The 21,769-nt window shown below is 39.3% G+C and overlaps 1 protein-coding gene across 3 annotated transcripts in view; it reads right to left on the reverse strand.

Annotated features, from left to right (window-relative positions):
- Window positions 1-21,769, reverse strand: part of LYRM4 (LYR motif containing 4) — a 183,568-nt gene that overhangs the window by 61,344 nt on the left and 100,455 nt on the right. Inside the window, exon 3 of one of the 3 annotated variants that reach the window (XM_077143777.1) lies at window positions 13,383-16,336. The exons of the other annotated variants lie outside the window; for them this stretch is intronic. Coding sequence (XP_076999892.1) covers window positions 16,319-16,336 — 18 coding nt within the window. The 3' untranslated portion in view covers window positions 13,383-16,318. Of the gene's footprint in view, window positions 1-13,382; window positions 16,337-21,769 lie in introns of those variants that run through there. 3 annotated transcript variants of the gene reach the window in all.

The following is a 21,769-nucleotide window of genomic DNA, read 5'->3' on the forward strand; positions in this document are numbered from 1 at the left end:
GGATGCTATGATGAGGTACCACAAGCAGGTCCAAGCTACAGGATTTCTGGCATAAATCCAGACAATGATGTGGCTTGACGGGGTGGCTCCCCCAGAAAAGAAAATCCCCCTCCCTGGGAAGGCATCTGAGAAGCAGAAAGGCTATCACCAGATCTGGAGCTGGAACACAATTTCTACGGAGAGCACAGTAATATAGGAAAACCCTGGGACGAATGCCAACCGGTCATTTAAATACACAAAGTGTTGGCATTCTGGCTTTGGTCACTAATTCCTCATACTAGCTGAAATCTGAGGAAAGCTCTTCCTGTTCCTTCTCATAGTTTCCTCCCTCCCTCTCAATTTGAATAAAGGAAAGAAAAGGCTAGGAGGAGTGGAGATACGAATCGCTAATATCTGTTGACCATTTGGTATGGGCCAGGCGGTGCTGACCAGTGTGAGTGCAATAGCTCATTGAAATTGTGTACCAACAACGTGAGGCAGGGAATGCTATCATTCCCATTTCACAAGAGAAAACTGAGGGTTATAATGATTAGGAAACTGGCTCGGGCAATGGTGGTGCGGTGGCAGAGCTCTCGCCTGCCATGCCGGAGCCCTGAGTTCGTTTCCTGGTACTTGCCCATGTAAAAAAAAAAAAAATTAGAAAACTGGTTCAAGTTCATATGTGGGGGAGCCAAGCCTGAAGTGAACCCAGAACTAAAACCCAGAGTCCATCTGACACCAGAGTCTGTGCTTTTTATCATCATAATGGGGAGGGATGTGGGTGTGGCTCACTGTTTTCTTCTACAGCTAAGGTCCTCCTGTTCACAGAGTAAAACACGCTTCATCAAAAGAGAATTAATCTTAGTCAGTACGAGGGGGGAAAAAAATCACAGGCGAGATGGCCACAAAGGCAGAGAAGAGATTGAACATTTTGTTTCTTCATTTCTCACCCATGTTGATAATGAAACTGTATAAAACACAAGGAAGGCCATCAACATGCCTTTAATTAATACCCACACAGTGTGATCTCATTTATACATTTATACACATGGCTCCATTACCAATGCTAATGCCAAATCTATATTGCTAAATTGGACCTCTCTCTTGAGTCCCCTAATCAGTATGCTCAACTTTTAAAAGACCTCTAGATTGAACCACACTTTTCTATTCGCATTGCCACTCCCCTCCCTGTCTACAAATCTCTCTGACTTGGATTAGGGCTTCTACATGGACAGCAGGCCTCCATTACCAACTCCCTATAATTCCTTTTTCTTATTGTTGCATTTCCTCTAAAACATAAATTTGATACCGTCACTGCTCAAAATATTCTGATATCCTCTCTCTGCATATGGTGTTTGTCACAAGTGGTATTTATATTTTCTGCCTCATTAGATTGTGAGCTCTTTGAGCACAGGGTATGTCTCATTTGTTCATATATCACTAGGACGTCAGCTAAGCATCATCCTCTCCCCTAGTCTGTCGTAGTCAATAAATGCCTGTTAAGTAAATAAACCGTGCTAAGTGCCAAGGGATCCTTTACTGATGCCCTGTCTTGAAGAGGATTATATCTTATTAAGAATGAAGAACAGGCCTGTGTTAGGCACTTTCATTCATCAAATATCTCATGTAATCTTCTGAGGCAGGTATTGCTATCTTCACTTTTCATCACTGGGAATAATGAAATTCAGGGCAATCAAACACAGTAACTTGTCCTAGGTCACAGAGCTGGGAAAGGGAGGGCACAGAATGCAAACCCAGACATTTGCTTAATCATTCCCACTGGGCAAAAGGTGTGTGCAGAGATAATAGGTACTATCGGATGCTGTTCAAAGACACCATTTCCAGCTCGTTTGGCCAAGAAGGACCAGGCAGAGGTGGAACTTGAAGAAGGGAGAACACTGGGCCCCTGAAATCTGGTGCATTTTCATCTGAAGGCTCAGATTATCTTGCAAAAAGAATCTTTGAGCAAGGGGTACATGCCTTTAGAATGGCTGCCCAAACATCTTCATGATAGAGAAGGACAGATTTGGGGAAGGACTGGGGTGTCAGTGTGAGTCAGGAGGCTGAGAGAGGAAGCCAGCAGATGCTGATCATGCAGGCCTGGTACAAAGTGTATGGGGACTGGTTTCAGGGAGCATGTGCTCTGCCAGGAGAATGGGGGTCAAAGGATTAGTCTCTGGCCACAGATTCTGGAAACCTCTAGGCAAAGGGTCGGGGCACTATGCTTGGGACTCCAGTAGGAAGAGTGGGGCTGGACAGTTACTCAGTAATAGCTCCTTATACCAGCCGAGCATAGGTCATTTAAAAATGCCTTTCTTATTCATAGCTCATTTAAATGAGTCAATTTCTGAGGTGGGGCTCCTTGGAGTGCTCCTTTCCCAGGGCCAGAGTGTGCCTTAGAGTATGGGAGGAGTAAAAGGGTGGACACAAATGAGTAGACCTGGAAGAATGGAGAAGTTAAGAGGAACCAGGTATTTTCTCAGAAAGGTTTAATTTTAGAAATGTACTCAAACCAGAGTGACATTCAAAATAGTACAGTATCTCAATAGCTTAAGGACCAGCATCAGTCCTGGTTGATTTAGCCTGTTGTGGTGGTTCTACTGGTCTCCACCAACCAGCCAGTGACCCTCTTGGGTGTGGCCAACTAATACAGCCCTGGCAGATGTGACGAGAGGGGAGGATGGCTGGACTTTCCAGAAAAGGTCTCCTTACTCTTGAAAGAAGGCCCAAGGTAGGAACTCTGCTTTTCCTACAGTTGGACACTACTAAGCTGGAGCCAGGAGGCCTCTGGCCACTCAGTGAACCACTCCAGGACTTGCTGCTACATAGAATAATCCTAACACATTCTCACACCGTGGACATGAAGAATGAGACCATCAAGGGGGCCATTTTGGATCGCTTTATGGAAAAATGGTGCCACATGTGAGAAGAAAATGCTGAGATGGATGAAATGAACTCGTCATCATTTATCTTTCTGGGGCTGGGGCTTCTCTAAGTGTGAAGACAAACTCCATGGTCTACAAGAGCCTAATTCTTTGGGTTGCAGAGTAGGTTTGAGGCTTGTACTTTAAAGATACTCCTAGCTGGGTGAGAGGTGAGCTTTGCTGTGATGTGTGTGTTTGAGCTGAAAAAAAATTTAAAGCAATTTAAACATATGCTTTATGTGCACTCATTTTAAAAAATCTTGCTTTCTTAACAAAACAAGAATGTACTAAGATTTTTCTATTCTTTGAGCAGTTAAACTACTTCTAGCAAGCTATACGTGTGGTCACTGTCTAGCTGAGATGATAAACATCTTGACCTGGACTTTGGGACAGATAATTAAAGTAGCTAATTGGGCTACCAATAAACAATCACATCGGGATTTCACTTAAAGTGCCAATGAGCAGAAAACAGATGTGCGGCCTGTCCCTGAGAACTGGGGATCAATGTGGCGTTATAGCCAACATTGTAGGATATCAGTGTCCAGTGAATTTACTGCCCCAGGTTAAGTAAAATAAAAAAAACAACCAAAAAAAGGGCCTTGGGTTCACTTGACTAAATTTTATATATGCTTATATGACTGCTTGGTTTATGAACACATTCCTTTTAATCATTGTTTGGAAGAAGTCAGGAGACAGAAATAGAAAAATCCATTGAGGTAAAATATTTCAAGGCAGAGAAATATGTCTTGCTCACCTTCTATTGGCAGTGCCCAACGTCCTGGAGTTTGTTAGCAAAGTCAGGCCCAAAAACTGGGTGCTAAATCACGCCTTTTCCTTAGTCTCTTCCTCCTCACACCCCTCTGCAACACCTTCCTCCCCCTCCAAAAAAATAATAATGATATTAATAAAGGAAATAATAGTGAAGTTGCTTGTTAAACTTAATTCTCCGAGAAGCTCTGGAAGCTCCAGTTCTCATGAGTTGCACTGATGAGAGATTACCGTCTTGCATTCTGTGTCAAAGGGACTGTACAGGGATGCCTATACTAAATAACAGAAACAGCCCATTATCATCTTCTGGCTCCCAGACTATGCTCAGCTCTTTTGCACTCAGGATTGCCACTCAGTTTATTTCCCCTCCCAGGATACCCACTTCCCTTAACTCACCTCTACCCATTTGTGAGGGCCCAGATTAAATGTTTCCTTCTCAGAGGAGACATTCCTGACTGGTGTCCCTGTTACCTACCCAGGAGCATTGCTAACCTTATCTGCATTGTGCACTATCCAGGCCTTGCACCCTGCCCGAGGAGGCACTCAATGTTTCCTAAATAAATGAATAAATGGAAGGGAAGAAAAGGCCTTTAAAAAGCCCCAAGGTAATCGGACACTGCAGTTTCACAGGAGTAGAACAGGAACGGGGCATCAGAGTCACAAGTCTGAATTTTAATCCTGATCCATGCACACATTCGGAATGTGACCCTGAAAATGTTCTGCAGGGTAGAATGCAGACCGAAAAATGGGAACTAATTAGTTATGAAAAACACTTTCTTTTTCAGTGAAAGGAAAAATTCAGATTAGTTGAAAGGCAATATCTTTATCTGTTGAGCAGATACACAGACATATATACATATACACATTCTTTGTAGCAATTCATAAAGCAACTCTCCTAAAACTATACTAACAATAATTACTGAAAGTGACAGCCTCTTACTTGGAATAATTTTCCATTTATATTTATAAATGAAAGATAGGCAATGAAATGATTGCTAATAAATCCTATCAATATACATATAAAATTATCTTGTCATCTATAATGTATTTCTCAGTATAAAATTACATGTGGCTTTTGGATTTTTTTTTTACTACTGAGGATTCTTAATCACCTAGAATAGTTCCTTTAACAAATTTTCAATAATTGACAAGATACTTTGATATTTCAAAACTGTACTTTGAACTTGGAATCTCATATTAATTTTAACATATTTAGGATTATAGGATGACACCTATCATAGTTTTTTAAAGCTGCTGGAATGCAATATACGAGAAATGGAACGGCTTTTCAAAAGGGAATTTATTAAGCTGCAAATTTACAGTTCTAACGCCATTAATATGTCCAAACTAAGGCATCTAGGGAAAGATACCTTGGCTCCGGAAAGGGTAATGGGTCCAGTACACCTCTGTCAGCTGGGAAGGCACATGGTTAGCATCTGTTGGTCCTTTGGCTTTTAGTTTCAAACAGCTTCTCTGGGAGCGTTTTCTTTTTGTATCTCCAAAAGTCTCTCTCTCTGTAAGGGTGCTGAAGCTTTTTCCAAAAGTTCCTCTTAAAAGACTCAAGTGAGTGACCCCACCTTGAATGGGAGGAGACTCATCTCCATGGAAACCACCTAATCAAAAGGTCACACCCACAACTGGATGAGTCACATCTCCATGGAAACAACTGAATCAAAAAGATCCCACCTAGCAATACTGAATCAGCCTTAAAGAACATGGCTTTTCTGGGCTACACAACAGTTTTAAACTGGCACATTACCATATTTTAGATAAACGGGGTGAGTAGTGTTTAGCCAATTTGCTTTCTGTCGGAAGAACAGTCCTTGAGTGCCCATGAATAATCTGGTGAAATTTCATTAATATGTGTGAAATTTTCAAAGTTTAAAACTAGAGGTTAAATAGATACAGATGTGGTTTTGAGAATAAAATGAGAGGAAAAAACACATTTGGGGAAAAGCATGGTCACAAAGAGGTACTCTTCCAGGAAGGCTTCCCATGAAAGGCTCATCCCATTTCAAGACTCTGGGACCACCTCATGGCAATCAGCTCATCAGTTCCCTCAGGGACCTGAGGACCCAGGGATCAAGGGTGACATGTGCCTCATTATTTCGGAGGCACTGAGATGGAGGCCAGGGAGACGGGAAGTGGTTTAGCCCAGGTCAGACAGAACATGGCCAAGCTGGGATTCAAACCCTTTTAGAAGCTTGGTTTCAAAGTCAGAGTTCAAACCACTCGTGCCTTATTGCTTTTTCAGAGAGATCTTCACCCAGTGTTTTTTACTGGGGGCGGGGGTGGGTGGGGAGAGAAATAAACTGTAAAGTAGCTCTCAGCAGCCTGATTTGCTTAATTTACTTGGCTAGTAACTATCCCAGGATCATAAGATATACCAAGGAATTAATCTAAAAACAGCTGTAAAAAAACATAGCCCAGCTCTGCAGTATTTGATTGCTATGTACATCAAGGTACCTCAGGGCTGCTTATATCTTAATATAATTTGGGATTGGTGGCCAGCTTAAAATGAGGCCTCCCCCTGAGCTAGGACAGGAATACAGGCACATCTTGTTTTATTGTGCTTTGTAGATATTGTGTTTTTCGTTTTTTTTTTTTTCACAAATTAAAGGTTTGTGGCAACCTTCTGTCAAACAAGTCTTTCGGTGCTACTTTTTCAACAGCTTGTGCTCACTTTGTGTCTCTGTGTCACATTTTAATTAAGTTATGTGTACAGTGTTTTTTTTCTTAAGACATGATGCTAAGTTGTACACTTAACAGATTACAGTATAGTATAAACATAACTTTTTATGCACAGGAAATCCAAAAAAATTGCAAATAGCTGTATTGCAATACTCGCTTATTGTGGTCTGGAGCTGAACCTGCAATATCTGACATGTGAAATGGAAAATCTGGAGCCAATGTCCCCCTAAAGTCCTATGTAAATGACATGTAAATATATAAACATTGAGACATGTAAAAATTTGTTACACAATTCCATTTAAAATAGCTTGCATGTGTGCAAAATAGGCATGTATGAGCCATTCCAAGGGCTTGTCATTTTACCAGCTCATCATGTATTAAGTTTTTGGCTCTTATAAATGATTTCCCACAAGTAAAACACTACTGAAAGATAAGGTTAAAAAACCCTAGGATAAATATAAAAAAAAGGGCAAGTGTTAAATATTTATGCACAGGAGCAGATGAGCACAGCAGCAAGCCCCTGGGATCTTTGAGTCCTTGTCGACATTCACAGACATTTACCCTCATTCCAGGCTACAGTATAATGGGGTTTTAAGAGGCAGTCATTTACCACTGTCCATCTGTCCTAGTATTGGTAGGAAAAGTCCTAATGCACGAGGGACAGCTCAAATGCAAGCATTGTGGAAGGCAGGTGATTACTAATGGTGGTAAACCAGGCACACATACAACACGTAAAATAACTGCACTCTCTGCCTTCATTTTCAAAGTTTCTAATGGCAAACAATCAATCATGTTTGCTCTCCTTGCTGTTTCTTCTTTTGGATTTAGACGCACACTCCCATTTCAATTGCAGTTCTTCTTCTCCCTCTCTGTTTAATTAAGTCTGGGGATCTGAAGGCTGTCAGACTGGGGCTCAAGTCCAGCTCTGCCATTTATTAGCTGTGTGACCATGATTAAGTTTTCTAACCTCTCTTCAGTTCCTTCCTATGTAAAATGGAGATACTAATGATGCCCCCCTCCAAGGCACTCGATAATGGTTAGCTGTGAGCATAACTGTTCTTGCTCTTGGGGTGTCTCTTTTGGCCATTTCTCGGAAAGCATACGGGACACCAAAAGTGAATGGGCTTTTTAAGCAGTACAGTACCAAACATTCACTACGCACCTTAAAGCCTCAGCCTCCAGCCTCACCTGCAGGCAGATGGCCCCTAGTCCAGGTCTCAGGACCATGATCACCTTCTGAAGTGCTAGAATTCTATCTGAAGACATCTCTTGCATCTAAGATTCAGTAACATGGGTGACCTCATGGTGTCTTTCAAGTCTGCTCCTTCTCTTGTGCTTGATTTGCCTACTGGTCCAACCTTCCACCGTTACCTAAACCCCAATCGTGGACTCATGCTTGCAATTTACTGCCCCTTTCTTATGAATTCCAGGGGTTTATCTATTTTTCCTGTTTCCTTCCTTCTGTCTTCTTCTCTCCCTGCCCAGTATTCGATCGTAAATTCAAGCCCCTATCAAGCATTCTGCATTCCTGCCATTCTCTGGACCGATCCACTGCCAGCTATCTCCCGGCCTTCCACAGTATCCAGAAGGCAAGATGAGATTTGACCCCTATGTATCTGACATCTGACTCCAAACCTGCACTGGCTTCCCAGTGCCTTTTAAATAGCCTATGGGTGCCTTTCAATAACACTCACTTTTCTTCCCTCAATTAGTGAAGGTCACCTGACACCCTTTAAACCTGTGGTTTTCAACAGGGCTGCACAACAAAATCATCTCTTTATCTTAAAAAGCACATTTGATGTGTAGCAGGAATTGGGGAAAAATGTTGTTATCAACATTTGGTAGTTCTAGAGCCATTCAAGAACACATGAATGAAACGACCATACGTTCTGTGAATACAGAGAGAGATACAAAGGAAGTTTCCAATAATTCCAAAAAAGAAAACAAAGAACCTGCGTGTTAGAGGCAGAACATCCCAGATAAGAATGCTAAATTTCAGCAATAAAGTCTGAGAACACTCTATATGGGGTTACACGGAATGTCCTACTTCCAAATTGCCACTTCTTTAAATCCAGTCAAGAAAATTACCTGCTAAGTGTTATTATAAATGCTGGGGCTTCAACTTTTGCCTAAGCTATAGAATACATCAAGCAAAAGAACCCCCTGTGCATTAAATATACTAAATCTTCAAGGCACTCATTTTAATCAATAACAGTCTGGAAGTTTTAAATGATTTTCTACTGAACCTCCCCATCCCTAGCAAGTAATTATCAGAAATATTGATTTCATTCCATGCATTCAACCTAACAAGTTCATAAAATATTACGCTATTAAGTTAACATAAAAATGTAATTTAGTGGAATTAAATGGCACAGGGATTCCATATAGCACCTGCAAATTGGTTTTATGTAGAGTTGAATTATATCAGCTCTCAAGCCCTGGGGTGAGGTGGAAAAGGCTGAATGAGGAGATAATGTGATGGACAGAGAGTAGGGTGTGGGGCCTAGTATCATGTAGGAAATTGAGGAAACATGAAAAAATAAAAACTCACCTCTATTTTACAGGTTAAAAAAATTAGATTCACAAAGGAGCAGTAACTTAACCCCAAATTACATATTTAGTGTCAGAGGGTGCATTTGAATTCAGGTCCCCTGACGCTCAGGTCTGGGATTGTTTATAAACAAGGACATTCTAATAGGGTGGCTGGCTGAATGAACGGGTAGAAGGAAGCACAGTCACTCAGAAACATGGTTTCATTTCTGTACAGAATCACTGAATCCCTACACCACCTACCACTAGACTGATTACTAAAATAATACTGTTCTAGTTTGCTAGCTGCCAGAATGCAATACACGAGAAACGGAATGGCTCTTAAAAGGGGGGATTTAATGAGTTGCTAGTTTACAGTTTTAAGATCGAGAAAGTGTCCCAATTAAAACAAGTCTATAGAAATGTCCAATCTGAGGCATCCATTCAGGGAAAGATACCTTGGTTCAAGAGGGCTGATGAAGTTCAGGGTTTCTCTCTCAAGTGAGCAGGCACATGGCGAACAGAGTCAGGGCTTCTCTTTCAGCTGAAAGGGCACATGGCAAACACGGCATCATCTGCTAGCTTTCTCTCCTGGCTTCTGGTTTCATGAAGCTCCCCGGGAGGCATTTTCCTTCTTCATCTTCAAACGCTGCTGGCTGGTAGACTCTCTGCTTCATGATGCTGCAGCATTCTCTGCTCTCTCTGAATCTCCTCTTTTATAGGACTCCAATATACCAATCAAGACCCACCCAAATGTTTGTGTTTCTTTCTTGTAATTTTTTTTAATTAATAAAAAATTAAAAAAAAAGACCCACCCAAATGGGTGGATACATGTCGTCACCTAATCCAGTTTAACAACCACTCTTGACTAAATCATATCATCTGGGGAGATGATCTGATTACAGTTTCAAACATACAGTATTGAATAGGGATTTTTCTACCTTTATGAAATAGGATTTTGATTAAAACATGGCTTTTCTAGGGGGCATACATTCTTTCAAACCAGCACAACTACTATAGAGACACGGGACGGTTTCTAGACGCCATTTTTGTTAGGTTAATAATGAATTTCTCAGCTATCCCAGGATCACGTTCAGAGAATGGAAATTACTAATGCTGTGAGACTTACACTGTGGGTGGGTAGCCATGCAAACATTTCTCATTTAATGAGCTCATGCTTTTGTATTGGGATGTCATGGAATCTACCAGAATAGAATACTGGGATTCTAGTATTGGTTCAGCCATTACCTTGTTGTATATCTTTGGACCTGTTTTCTCACCAGCAAAGTGGGGGCAAGAGTTTTTGGCAGTACCTACTTGGGAGGTGAAAATGATAATGTCAGGAGAGCACCTGGAAAGGTTGAAGGCATTGAGCAAAGCAAAGCCTTCAGTATTTCATACCTCTCAGAATTGTGTGTGTGCTCCAAAGTATGATACATGATCCCTATGAAATAAATATCAGTTGATTTTTATGACCACGAACAAAAGAACAGTGAAAAAAGCAGAATGTCTTTGGAGGCCAGCTGGGCACACAAGAGTTATCCAGAGGCAACCTGACAGATTTATTGCCTTGGCTATTCAATAGTGAATTTTTCTGTGGGACCGTATCATCTGTCTTCTACAATGTTTGCCAAAACAGGAGGCAAAGGTAAAGAATGAACAAGCCCTTATCAAATCTAAAACTATGAAGCTATAGTGTTAGCTCTGAAGAGAAAGACTATGCCCGAAGAGCGGTGAAGTGGCAGTTCCCTTGCACAACAAGCTAGTGGGATGTTCTAGAGGGAAGCCCCTGCCACAGCCCAATGCGCCTGGGAGAGGGGCTGGACCCTAGGTCCCTGCTAATGGTCTCGCTTCTGGAGATCCATTATCTTAGGGGGCTAAGAGATGGCCAGTCCACTGGGAGCAGAAAGAATAAGCAGGGGAAAAGTAACATCTGGAAGGACTACCCCGTTTCTCTGAGACAGGGACAGTGAACTGCTGACACCTGTTCCTGAGCTGCCTCTTTTCTCTACGGGTTGTTAGTATAAAACCCCATCCCATAACAAACCTTGTTTCATGCAACTTGAACGATCTATTATCAGTCTCTTGCACTGAGAAAGGGCCCGATCTGATGAGACCTTTCCTGGGAGCCCCTCAGGGAGTGGTGGCCTGGAGGGAAATTGTGACAGCAGGGTCTTCTTCCCAGGGGCAGCACCTAGCCTTCCAGTGCCACCAGCAAGGGCTTCAGATAGCAGTCAACATCACTGGTAGTGCCACCAGACCTCCCCCTAACCTCACACCTAGCACAGTTCCATCCTTTGGAAAGAAAACAAACAGGCAAACAGAACAAGGTATCCAGCATTTTGAATTCTGCCTAATGAATAAGAGAGTAAAAAGATGCTAAGTCCACCTTTCAGGATTTCCCCTGATACTCAGATAAACAGCAAATTCAGCTCCTTTGTGACCATTACAAAACAAAGAGAAAAGCATTCTTTTTAAGATTTGTTCTTTTTAAGATTACAGGGATATTTGCTCATTTAGAAGCAGATAATGAGTAAAACCCCCCTCGTGGGAAAATACTGCCCCTAAGTCATCAAGAAGAACCTAGTAGGGCAATACTTAAAATTTAATGCCTAAATATTTATAACTGATAAACCAACATTTAAATGAATAAGGATTTAGGTATCCACTAAGGATTATGATGCACTGCTCTGATAATTAGTACTTTATTACCAGGTTCAGACTGCCATTTTTTAAATATGTGAAGGTAGATATACAGCAATTATTTTTCACCTGATTAGAGAGTCACAGCCAATTAAGCTTATAAAACTATGGTTCTGGTATGAGCCCTGCAAATTGGAAGCCAACTAAATAGTGCCCTGCAAATTGGAAACTGAATAGAGCCTATTCAAAGCCTATGAACTTTGAATAAAGTTCAACAACAACAACAACAAAAAAAAAAAAAAAAGAAAGAGGAAAGATACTGAAATTCTGTATTTATGATAATATGTCTTAGCTAAAGACTAAATCCTGCAGGTTATTTTTAAATAGAAACAACACGGCAACATTCCCAGAGGTGGCCTTTAGGAGTGAGGTTTTTCATTTCATCTGGCTTAATAATGAAAATACGAAGGATGACTCCAAATTTCTCCCAAAGATCAACGTATTAGTCCACTTAAAGAAACGCCACAGGAGGCTGTTCCTACTTTTCTTCATAGAACAGATGTAGTTTGTTCTTGCTTAAAATTGAATGTATCTTTCAATTTTAATGGTGCCTGAGCCAGAAAAAAGTAACATGAGACAAATTGCAATCCGGCCTAGAGGCAAGGACTGCAGAGGCCCCCTCTGGCTGCTCCAGGACGGCCCCCAGGCTCTGGGGTCACCCTGGGGCTATAAGAAAGATGATGAAGGTCTTTGGAAGGAAGGTTGGGACTAAATTCCAAGGCAGCAACAACACAACACACAACCCTATCTACGTACTATTGGTGCAGAGCCAGAAAAGAGAAATAAACAAGGAAGGAAAAAAAGCGCCCCCCAGCCTGCCAGTTATGTCTATCTGTTGTACATATGTGCATATACATATGCATAATATCTTTGTATTTATATGTAAACATGCACATAAGTATATGCGACTTCACAGATGTGTGTATTTGTACACGTATGTATATATATACTATATAGGCATGTATTTATACAGATTTAAGAATAACAAATTGGCATTTCAAAGTATTTCAAGAACCATAAGCAAATATGGGTGGGAAAACTTTCGACAGGTTCATGGCAATGAAAATCTATCCTGAATCTAATGTCATCAGTCAGCATTAATAATGATACTCTTTATCAACGCAGTTGCCACAGTGTGAGATGGCCGGGCAATAATAGGGCAGGTTTCTTCCTCTGCCCCACAGCTCTGGAAATGATGCCGGGCAGATGGAGGTCTGCCTACTTGTGACTTCTACCTCTGCTAGGTGGGAAGGGGGTCCAATCGGGAAGAAAAGATTTCTGGAGGCAACACGTTCATACTTTTGAGTGGGAGTATTTTAAAGTTTCACAATTTTGCTGAAAGATGGGCCCTGGCACTCTCATCACAAAGGTAGGTTTGGAAAGTGGCTATCAGCTGGGCCACACCGGGAACGTGCATGAGGGCAGAGAAATTCTAACGCTGCCAGACGGGGGAGTCATGGAAGGGTTTTCAGCAGGGGAGGGACATGACTGGACAAGTGCCTTTTGGGTGCAGGGAGAGGGCAAGACTGACAGCAGGTGTGTACACATTCAGAGGAAGATGCTAACGGGAAGGGAAGGGCAACATCTGATGGACAGAGGTGTGGTCACAGACATGTCACCTCTACTCAGATCATAACTGAAGCCACAGAAGAGGATGAAGGCGACAGGGAGGAAAAGATGGTTGGACTGTGACAGTGCAGAGACTCGGGGAACAAGGGAAGAAAGGAGCCCACAAAGGCAATGGTGAAAGGGAAGCCAGGAGAGCGGGGTGTGTGTGTGTGTGTGTGTGTGTTTTGAAGCCGTATGTATTCCAGAAAAGATCATGCTCTGAAATGTAATCCATTCCTGTAGATGCAGACCTGTTGTGGGTGGGATCTTTTGATTAGGTTAATTCAACTGAGATGTGAGCCACCTTATTTATGGTGGGTCTTATAATCCTCTTAATGGAATCTTTTATAAGAGGACAAAATACAGAAAAAAGGTACCAGGAAAGTGAAGACAGACAGAAGCTAAAAGAGAGGACACATGGAAAACTGAGAGAATGAAGCCAGAAGCTGGAAGTAATAAAACTGGGGAGAGAAGGGAGAGACCAGCAAATGTCAGCAAGTTCCTGGCCACGTGACAGAAGAGCTGAGGACTGCCTGTAGCCAGACTTCAAGTTGAAATACTATCCTGTTGGATGCCTTAATTTGAACATTTTCCAGGCCTTGGTTGTAAACTTGTGAACTAATAAATCCCCATTGTTAAAAGCCAGTCCATTTGTGGTATATTGCATTCATCAGCTTCAGCAAGCTGAAACACCAGGACAAGAGGATTTTGAAGAGAAAATGGTGAAAAGGAGCATGTGAGATATGGATGGATATTATGCCTTGTAGTTAGCAAGAAAGAGGCCACTGATGACCTTGGTGAGGGCAACACTGGAATTAAAACATTTTTAATGGTTCTTCACTGACTACAAAGCCGCATCCAAGCCCATTTCAAGTTCTCAAAGAAAAGCTGTCCTCTAGCCTTCAACCACTTTGGTCTTCCCTTCTTGACATTCTGCTCAAGAATTTTCTTTACAATTCACATTTATCTTGAGGACCCACCTCAAAACACACCTATATTACGGAGCTTTGAGGGACCTCCTCAGTCCAATATTCTGGAAAACTTTAACCTCAAAATGTATTTATATTAATAACTGACATTTGGCACATACACATGCAGTGGCTTGGAATCTACCCTTCTGGGTGCCCAATTTCCCAGCTCTTCATAGCCCCTCATCTATGCTTTAGAATGCTAAGCCATCATCCTTTCCTGGACTCCTGGAAAGGAGTTTTTCTTTTTCCCCCTTTTCTGAAACCCTCAATGTTTTTTCAACTTCAGCTAGGCATGCATGACCTTTTCCAAGAAGTGGTCCTTGTGACCCCCTATCTAGAAGTGAGTTATTTTTGATCAACTTCAGCTTTAGTGATTGATATATATATATATTTTTTACCATTTTTGCAACTCTTAATGGTAAATTGTCTTGTTGCTTTTTTTTTCTTCCAGGTGTGAGTCTATTTTTTTCTCCTTTCCCAACTGGATTCTAAGCTCTTGGATATGTAGCAAAAGGTACTAAGTTCAGAGCCTGACAGGCCTGGGTTCCACGCTCTTGGATTGGTTATGAGTGTCTCTGAATTTGTATTTATCAGCTGAATATCAGAGATTGGGGTGTTGACTTCCTGGGTCATAGTTCCCATCTAAATCAAGGTATGGAAAGGCACCTGCCTGGCTCACTGACTATTAGGAACTTACCTTCTTTCTCTCTCTCCATTCTCTGCCTCCAAATTAATCAGCCCAGACACTGATGAAGATAAATATGCTCCAAAAACGATGTTGGGAGCAAATGATTTAGGTCAGATAAATGGAACTCCAGTGATGGTTGTATTCTATACTAACAATATAGAAAATTATAGTGTAACTTCTCTGAACTTCAGCTTTCCTTTTCCCAATAGACAAAGAAAGGTGTCCCAACTTACTGAAAATGTTGAGACTCTACATGGGGACAACAGCTAAAATATGCAATAATCAAAATATTCCAAATTATGATTAATGGTATATGAATTTAGATACAATAATATTCAGACTTGATTTTCTGGTGAATGAAAACTAAGAATAAGAGTCAGGTTGTTGGTGGTAGATTATACATTTTATTTCCTCTTTGCTATTTGATTGACAGAAAGACAGGTAAAGCAATAGAAGAAATAAATTTAGCTAAATGATAAATAAATAGGATTTGCCTTTAAAAGTTTACCTTTATTTGCTTTTATTTAGAGTTTTCTATTGCATCGTCTTTAAACTGTTCTATGTCATAGTTTTTCACTTGTATTACCACCTTTCATAGGTTATTAGACGAGTATAAAATTGCCTTAGTGGTTAGTATTTGGAATTATTTATACAATCAGTTAAAGCAGTATGACACAAAATATTAAAATATAGTATAGTCATTTGTTGTGATTGGAGAGGAAAGTTAAGTAAGATTATAATCACTGAGAAAGGGCTATCTGAATCACTGGAGAAAGCAGTTAAAAAGGCTGTTTGAATTATGTAAAATTACAGTATATCTGTATGCATGATGACATTTAAAATATAAAAATGAAAGAAGTCACCGCCACCATATTTTTTCATCAGAAGATGCTGCCAGCACTTGGTGCTGTGACGGGGTTATAACCATGAATTCTTTAACAGCATGATGGGGCCTGGAAAGGGAAGGAGGAGGGAGGGGGCCCAGTGTATAAACAGTGTAGGTCCTTCTTCTTTACAACAACCCCCATCCCTCCTCCTCCAGAATAGCTCTGGATGTCATGATCATCAATGAGATTAGTCATGGGATGATAAGGAAAGAGGGAAATCTTTCTTCTGAGAAAACCTGTGAGCATATTCTTGAAAAGACACTTTTACCACTTCCTATTAGTCATTCCCAGGACTAACCTAAAGAGGTTAGGTTAAAGAGGCTGCTCTTTAAGGAGGTCATAGTAGGTTTTAACTGCAACATGACTCAAGTCTAGGTGGTTGTCAACCTTGACTGTACATCTGCGGTAACTTTCTAACCTCCCAGAGTTCAGGCTGCATTCTGGACCCATCGAAGTAGAATCTGTGGAGGTAGGACCAAGGAATTAGAAGTGTTGGAAGCTCTCCAGTTGATTCCAATCAATCAAGCTGTCTGTATTACAGGACATGTGAATTAGGTCTTTTTGTAAATTTCACATCCGTTTCAACACCTAAAAAGCAAACCATTAAATTTTCAGCTTATAAACATTTCCAGGCAGAGTACACAATAAGCCTCTTTACTTCATCCATCACTGTTGCTCACCTGTCCCTTCCGTATTTTCCTAGGGATGACACTAGAGACCAGCAACAGTGAGTCTGATGGGGCTCCAGGTCAGGGAGGAGACAGATATATAGCTATGTGTCTCAGTGATCGTGTGTGTGAGGTGGGGCAGGGACATATGCTTGCTTCCCATTTTATGGTAATGGAAAAGTTATGCTTCTTTTTTAAGGGTTATAAGTACATGTGAAACCATCTGGTGTTTCCTGCTGTTGCATTCTTTAGATCAGTCATATTTATGTCTCAGCATCAAAACATCATTCACCAAAAACAATAATATATAAAGGACACTGTGCTTAACGTAACCACACATAATACTGATGTTTCTTAAGTATACTATTTTAGAGTACCAGCAGTAAAGAAGTATGTGAATATTTGAATGATGTATATATTGCCTTATTAAAAGTAAAGGGGGGAATGAAAGCGAATCTTTCTATGTTAATTGGCCATCTGGATTTCACCTTTTGTTCTAGTCTTATGCCCATTTTTGAAATTTGTTCTTCAGTCTTTGAAAAAGTTTGATTTCTAGGAATTGTTTATAATTCCTTGTTTAAGAAATCTTAACGAAGATGCTCTCCTTTGTCTTCCTCTAAAACTGTTTTACCTTTCACATTTAAATTTACAATCTATTTGGAATTGATTTTTATGTACAGTGTGAGGAAAAGGTCAAGATATTTTCCCCTCCAAATAGCTATCCAAGTGGCAGAACATCATTTATTGAAAAGACTACCCCTTTCCCACTGCCTTGTGGTATTGCCTCTGTCATAAATCAGGTGATTGCAGGTGAGTGGGTCCCTTTGCACCAATGCTATACTATCTTAATTACCAGAGTATAGTGCAAGTAACCCAGCTTGCTTCTTTTTACTTAAGATTACTTTGGTTGGTTTTGATCTCTTGTGTTAAAGTGATTTTTAGAATGGTCTTAGTTTCTGTAAAAATAATTTGCTAATAATTTGATTGCGACTGCATGAAATCTATTTATTAATTTGGGGAATGTTGAAATCTTTACAATATTGTATATTCCAATCTATAAGCATGGAATATATTTTCATTGATAAGTAAATGAAAAAGTGCTCATCTTCATGAGACATTAAAGAGATTTCAATTAAAACCACTATGTGATACTGTTTATATAACCACTAGAAGGGTTAAAAAAAATTTAAAAAAAAAAAGAAAAGAAAATATACGTATTGGCAAGGATATGGAACAAATGCTTATGGAATGCATCCAAAGGACATCTACTTTGGAAAACTGCTTGGCAGTATCCTCCAAAGCTGAACATATGCATGTCTGGATCTAGCAATTTCATCTCTAAAATTACTGCTTTCGTTTCCCAGCTGCCAAAACAAATACCATACAATGGATTGGCTTAAAACAGGAATTTATTGGCTCAGGGTTTCAGAGGCTAGAAGGCTTGCTTCCTCCCAGGATGGGTGCCTTTTGGCTGTTCCCCAATCTTTGGGGTTTCTTGGCTTTTCCATTATGTGGCAATGCACATACATCATCTTCTCCTTTTTCTTCTGGTTCAGCTGACTTCCACCTTCTTAACACTCCCTGTGGCTTCCCTGTCTTTCTTTTACTTTATAAGGACACCTCAGCCATACTGAATTAAGGCCCACCCTCCTTCAGTTTGGGAACATCTTCACAGATCCTATTTACAAATGGGTTCACACCCACAGGACCAGGTGTTCTGCCCTGAATATGACTTCTATGGGAGACATGATTCAATCCCCCAAAATTAGTGCTTACTAAATGACAAGTAACTGAAGGTTCCTGTCAGCACTATTCATAATAGTGGAAACTACCCAATGCCCATTGGTTATGTACAGGATAAATTGTGGTTTACTTGCACAATGAAAAAATACATAGCACAGAGAATGAGTCATCTACACTTATATACAACAATATAGACAAATCTTTTAAATAATATTGAGTGAAAATAGCGATTCCAGTACAATGTAATGTTCAAAGGAGTACAGACTATGTGAGATTCCTTATTTAAAGTATAAAAATAGGAAAGGCAAAACCATGTTAGAAGTCAGAATAGTGGTTACCCTAAATAGTGAAACATTTAAAAGAAATTCTTAAAAAGAAAAAATTATTAGTACCAATAAAGAAACTTTTATGCCCCATAGAAGCTTTCAAAATTAGAAATTAGATTACAAGTTTAAACACAGTACTCTGGAATATTATTTACTAAATTAAGCACATAAAGCTCTTTTAAACACCTAATTTAAAATATTTTCTTTACCTTTTTTCTTATGATAAAGGGGAGAAATAAAGGGTATGCGATAGTAAAAGTTTCAATGAGTTTGCCTTAATTTTCCATTCAAATCATCACTTAATTATTTCTGCCTGTTGTAGTGATTTTTCAATGCCTTTAGCATGGACATGAGGGTATATTGTATTTGAAAAGAAACATGTCATCACAAAACATGCACACCACCGTGGGTCCCCACAGACCTCAACTGCAGACCAGTGATGGCGATGTCTGGTTGTCCTAATGACTTCTCTAGTTCCGTGTCAGTGCTAACACTAGCATTAGTGGATGCCATTACATAATTCCAGGAGACTTCCTTTTTAGAAATACCATAACTCAGTTTCTTAATATACATGCAGCAAATGCTAGTTTACTTTCTTTCAGTCTATTTCTGTGACTGTGATAAAGGATCACATTTCTATAATCAATAAAGGAGAATGAAAAATGAAACTAAGAATTACAGAAAAAAGATGAGGCTTTTTAACAGAACCACTAAGCTAAAAGGCTAGATCAATAATTTTAGTGGGTTTTTTTGGGCAAATTACAAGGTTATGTGAGATTATAATACAATTATAATTCAAGTTTCAATAAAAGAGAACAAACTGTTAGAGTACAAGAATTTAAGTTCTCATATATTAGAATATCAATTTTTGGAAAAGAGCTATCAGAAGAATATTCTGCTCTGTGCTTTTATTTATCCTGGCTTTTCAATGCAGTTAAAAAAATAGAATTTTTTTTCCATGGGCTGGCACTGTGAATCAAACCCGGGTCTCCAGCGTGGCAGGTGAGAACTCTGCCTGTTGAGCCAATGTGGCCCGCCCCCAAAAATAGAATTTTCAAGGACTACGTTACAATAACCATCATTACATAGACATTTGAAAGCCATCTGTGGAAAAACCTTTTTTTAACTACATTAAATATTTAGAGATTTCATTTAAAACAGCACAGAGGTTACTCAATAATATCAATAATATGATAATATCATATCATGATATGAACAGTGTAGAATACAAAGTCTTTAATAGTTGTTGTTTTTTTATTGGAGAAGTTACAGGTTTACAGAAAAATGATGCAGAAAATACAGAGCTGCCACATATCCCCACCACGCAATTTTCTCTATTAATAACACAATGCTTAGCGTGGTATCTTTGTTATAAGTGATGAAAAATATTATAACTAAACTATTAACTGTAGTCCACAGTTTCACTTTAGGGTTCACAGTATTGTACAGTCTTATGTTTTGCATCAAAAAAATTATTCTAGTTACACATATATATATTTTAGGTTTTATATATATATATATATATATATATATATATATAAACTAAAATACAACCTTTTAACCATTCAATTATACAATTCAGCATTGTTAATTGCATTCACAGGGCAGTGCTCCCATCACCACCATCTATTACCAAAACTTTTCCATTACTCCAAGCAGAAATTCTGCATCAGTTAAACATTAATTTCCTACCCCCACTCCTTCCCCTGTTAAGCTGCATTTTAGTTCCTCACTCTATGAATTTGCTTATTCTAATTATTTCACACAACTGAAATCATATAATATTTGTCCTTTTGTGTCTCATTTATTTCACTCAACATGGTGTCTTCGAGGTTCATTCATGTTGTTGCATGCATTAGAACTTCATTCCTTTTTTACAGCTAATTACTATTACATTGTGTGCATAAATCACATTCAGGTTATCTGTTCATCTGTTGATGGACACTTGGGTAGATTTCTTCTTTTGGCAACTGTGAGTAATGCTTCTATGAACATCGATGTGCCAGTATCTGTTTGGGTTCCTGCTTTTAATTCTTTTGGATATATAACTAGAAGTGAGACTGTCAGATCATGTGGTCATTCTACACTTAACTTCCTGAGGAATCAGCAAACTGTTTTCTATGGCAGCTGTACCATTTCACATTCCCAAGCAACCACATATGACCGTTTCTATTTCTCCATATCCTCTCTAACACTTTCTATTTTCCATTCTTAATAGTAACTATTTTAATGGGATGAAATTGTATCTCATGGTGGTTTTGATTTGCATTTCCTTAATTGCTAATGATGTTGATAATCTTTTCATGTACTTATTGGCCACGTGTATATCTTCTTTGGAGAAATGTTCATTCAGATTTTTGCCTGTTTTTAAATTGGGTTGTCTTTTTGTTGTTGAGTTGCAGGATTTCTTTATATATTCTGAATATTTAACCCTTATCAAATAAGTGGATTTCAAATAGTTCTCCCATTTGAGAGAAACCACTGTCTAAACCAAGATCCTTAAGATGCTTCTCTATGTTTTCTTCTAGGATTTTATAGTTTTGGTTCTTACAATTAGGACTTTGCTCCATTTTCTGATTGTTTTGCATGAAGGTAGGGGTCTACCTTCATTTTTTGGAATATGGCTATCCAGTTTTCCTAGCACTAATGGTTGAAGAGACTATTCTTTTTCCATTAAAGTGGACTTGGATTTGGTACCTTTGTCCTTATATAATAGTTTTTGACTTAACATCTGCTTTATATGATATTAGTATTGCCACCCCAGGTCTCTTTTGGTTATTATTTGCACGGAACATTTTTCTCCATTCTTTTAATTTCAACCTACTGTGTAAGTTGAGTTAAGGTAAGTTTCCTATAACCAGCATATAGTAATCCACGTTGCCAGTCTCTGCCTTTTGACTGGAAAGTTTAATCCATTTACATTTAAAGTAACTGATATTTGATCAGTGTAAGGCTATACCTTTTTGTTCCTCAATTTTCAAATAACGCCTATTTCATATTTATTTGATGTTTTTGTAGTGTACTACTTTGCCCCTTCTCATTTCCTTTGGCTTACATCTTTTTTTTGGATATATTCTTTGTGGTTACCATGGAGATTAAATTTAAAATTCTAAATGTATAACAAATCATGTTTGCTTTGATTTGATACCAACTTCAGTAGCCTACACAGACACTGTTCTTATATTCCTCTGCCCCCAGCTATTTGTTGTACTTGTTACAAATGATACCTTTACAGACTGTAAGTCCAAAAGTATAAAATCATTATTTTTTATGCATTTGTATTT

Source organism: Tamandua tetradactyla, chromosome 25 (genome assembly GCF_023851605.1).
Source record: "Tamandua tetradactyla isolate mTamTet1 chromosome 25, mTamTet1.pri, whole genome shotgun sequence".
NCBI classification, from domain to species: Eukaryota; Metazoa; Chordata; class Mammalia; order Pilosa; family Myrmecophagidae; genus Tamandua; species Tamandua tetradactyla.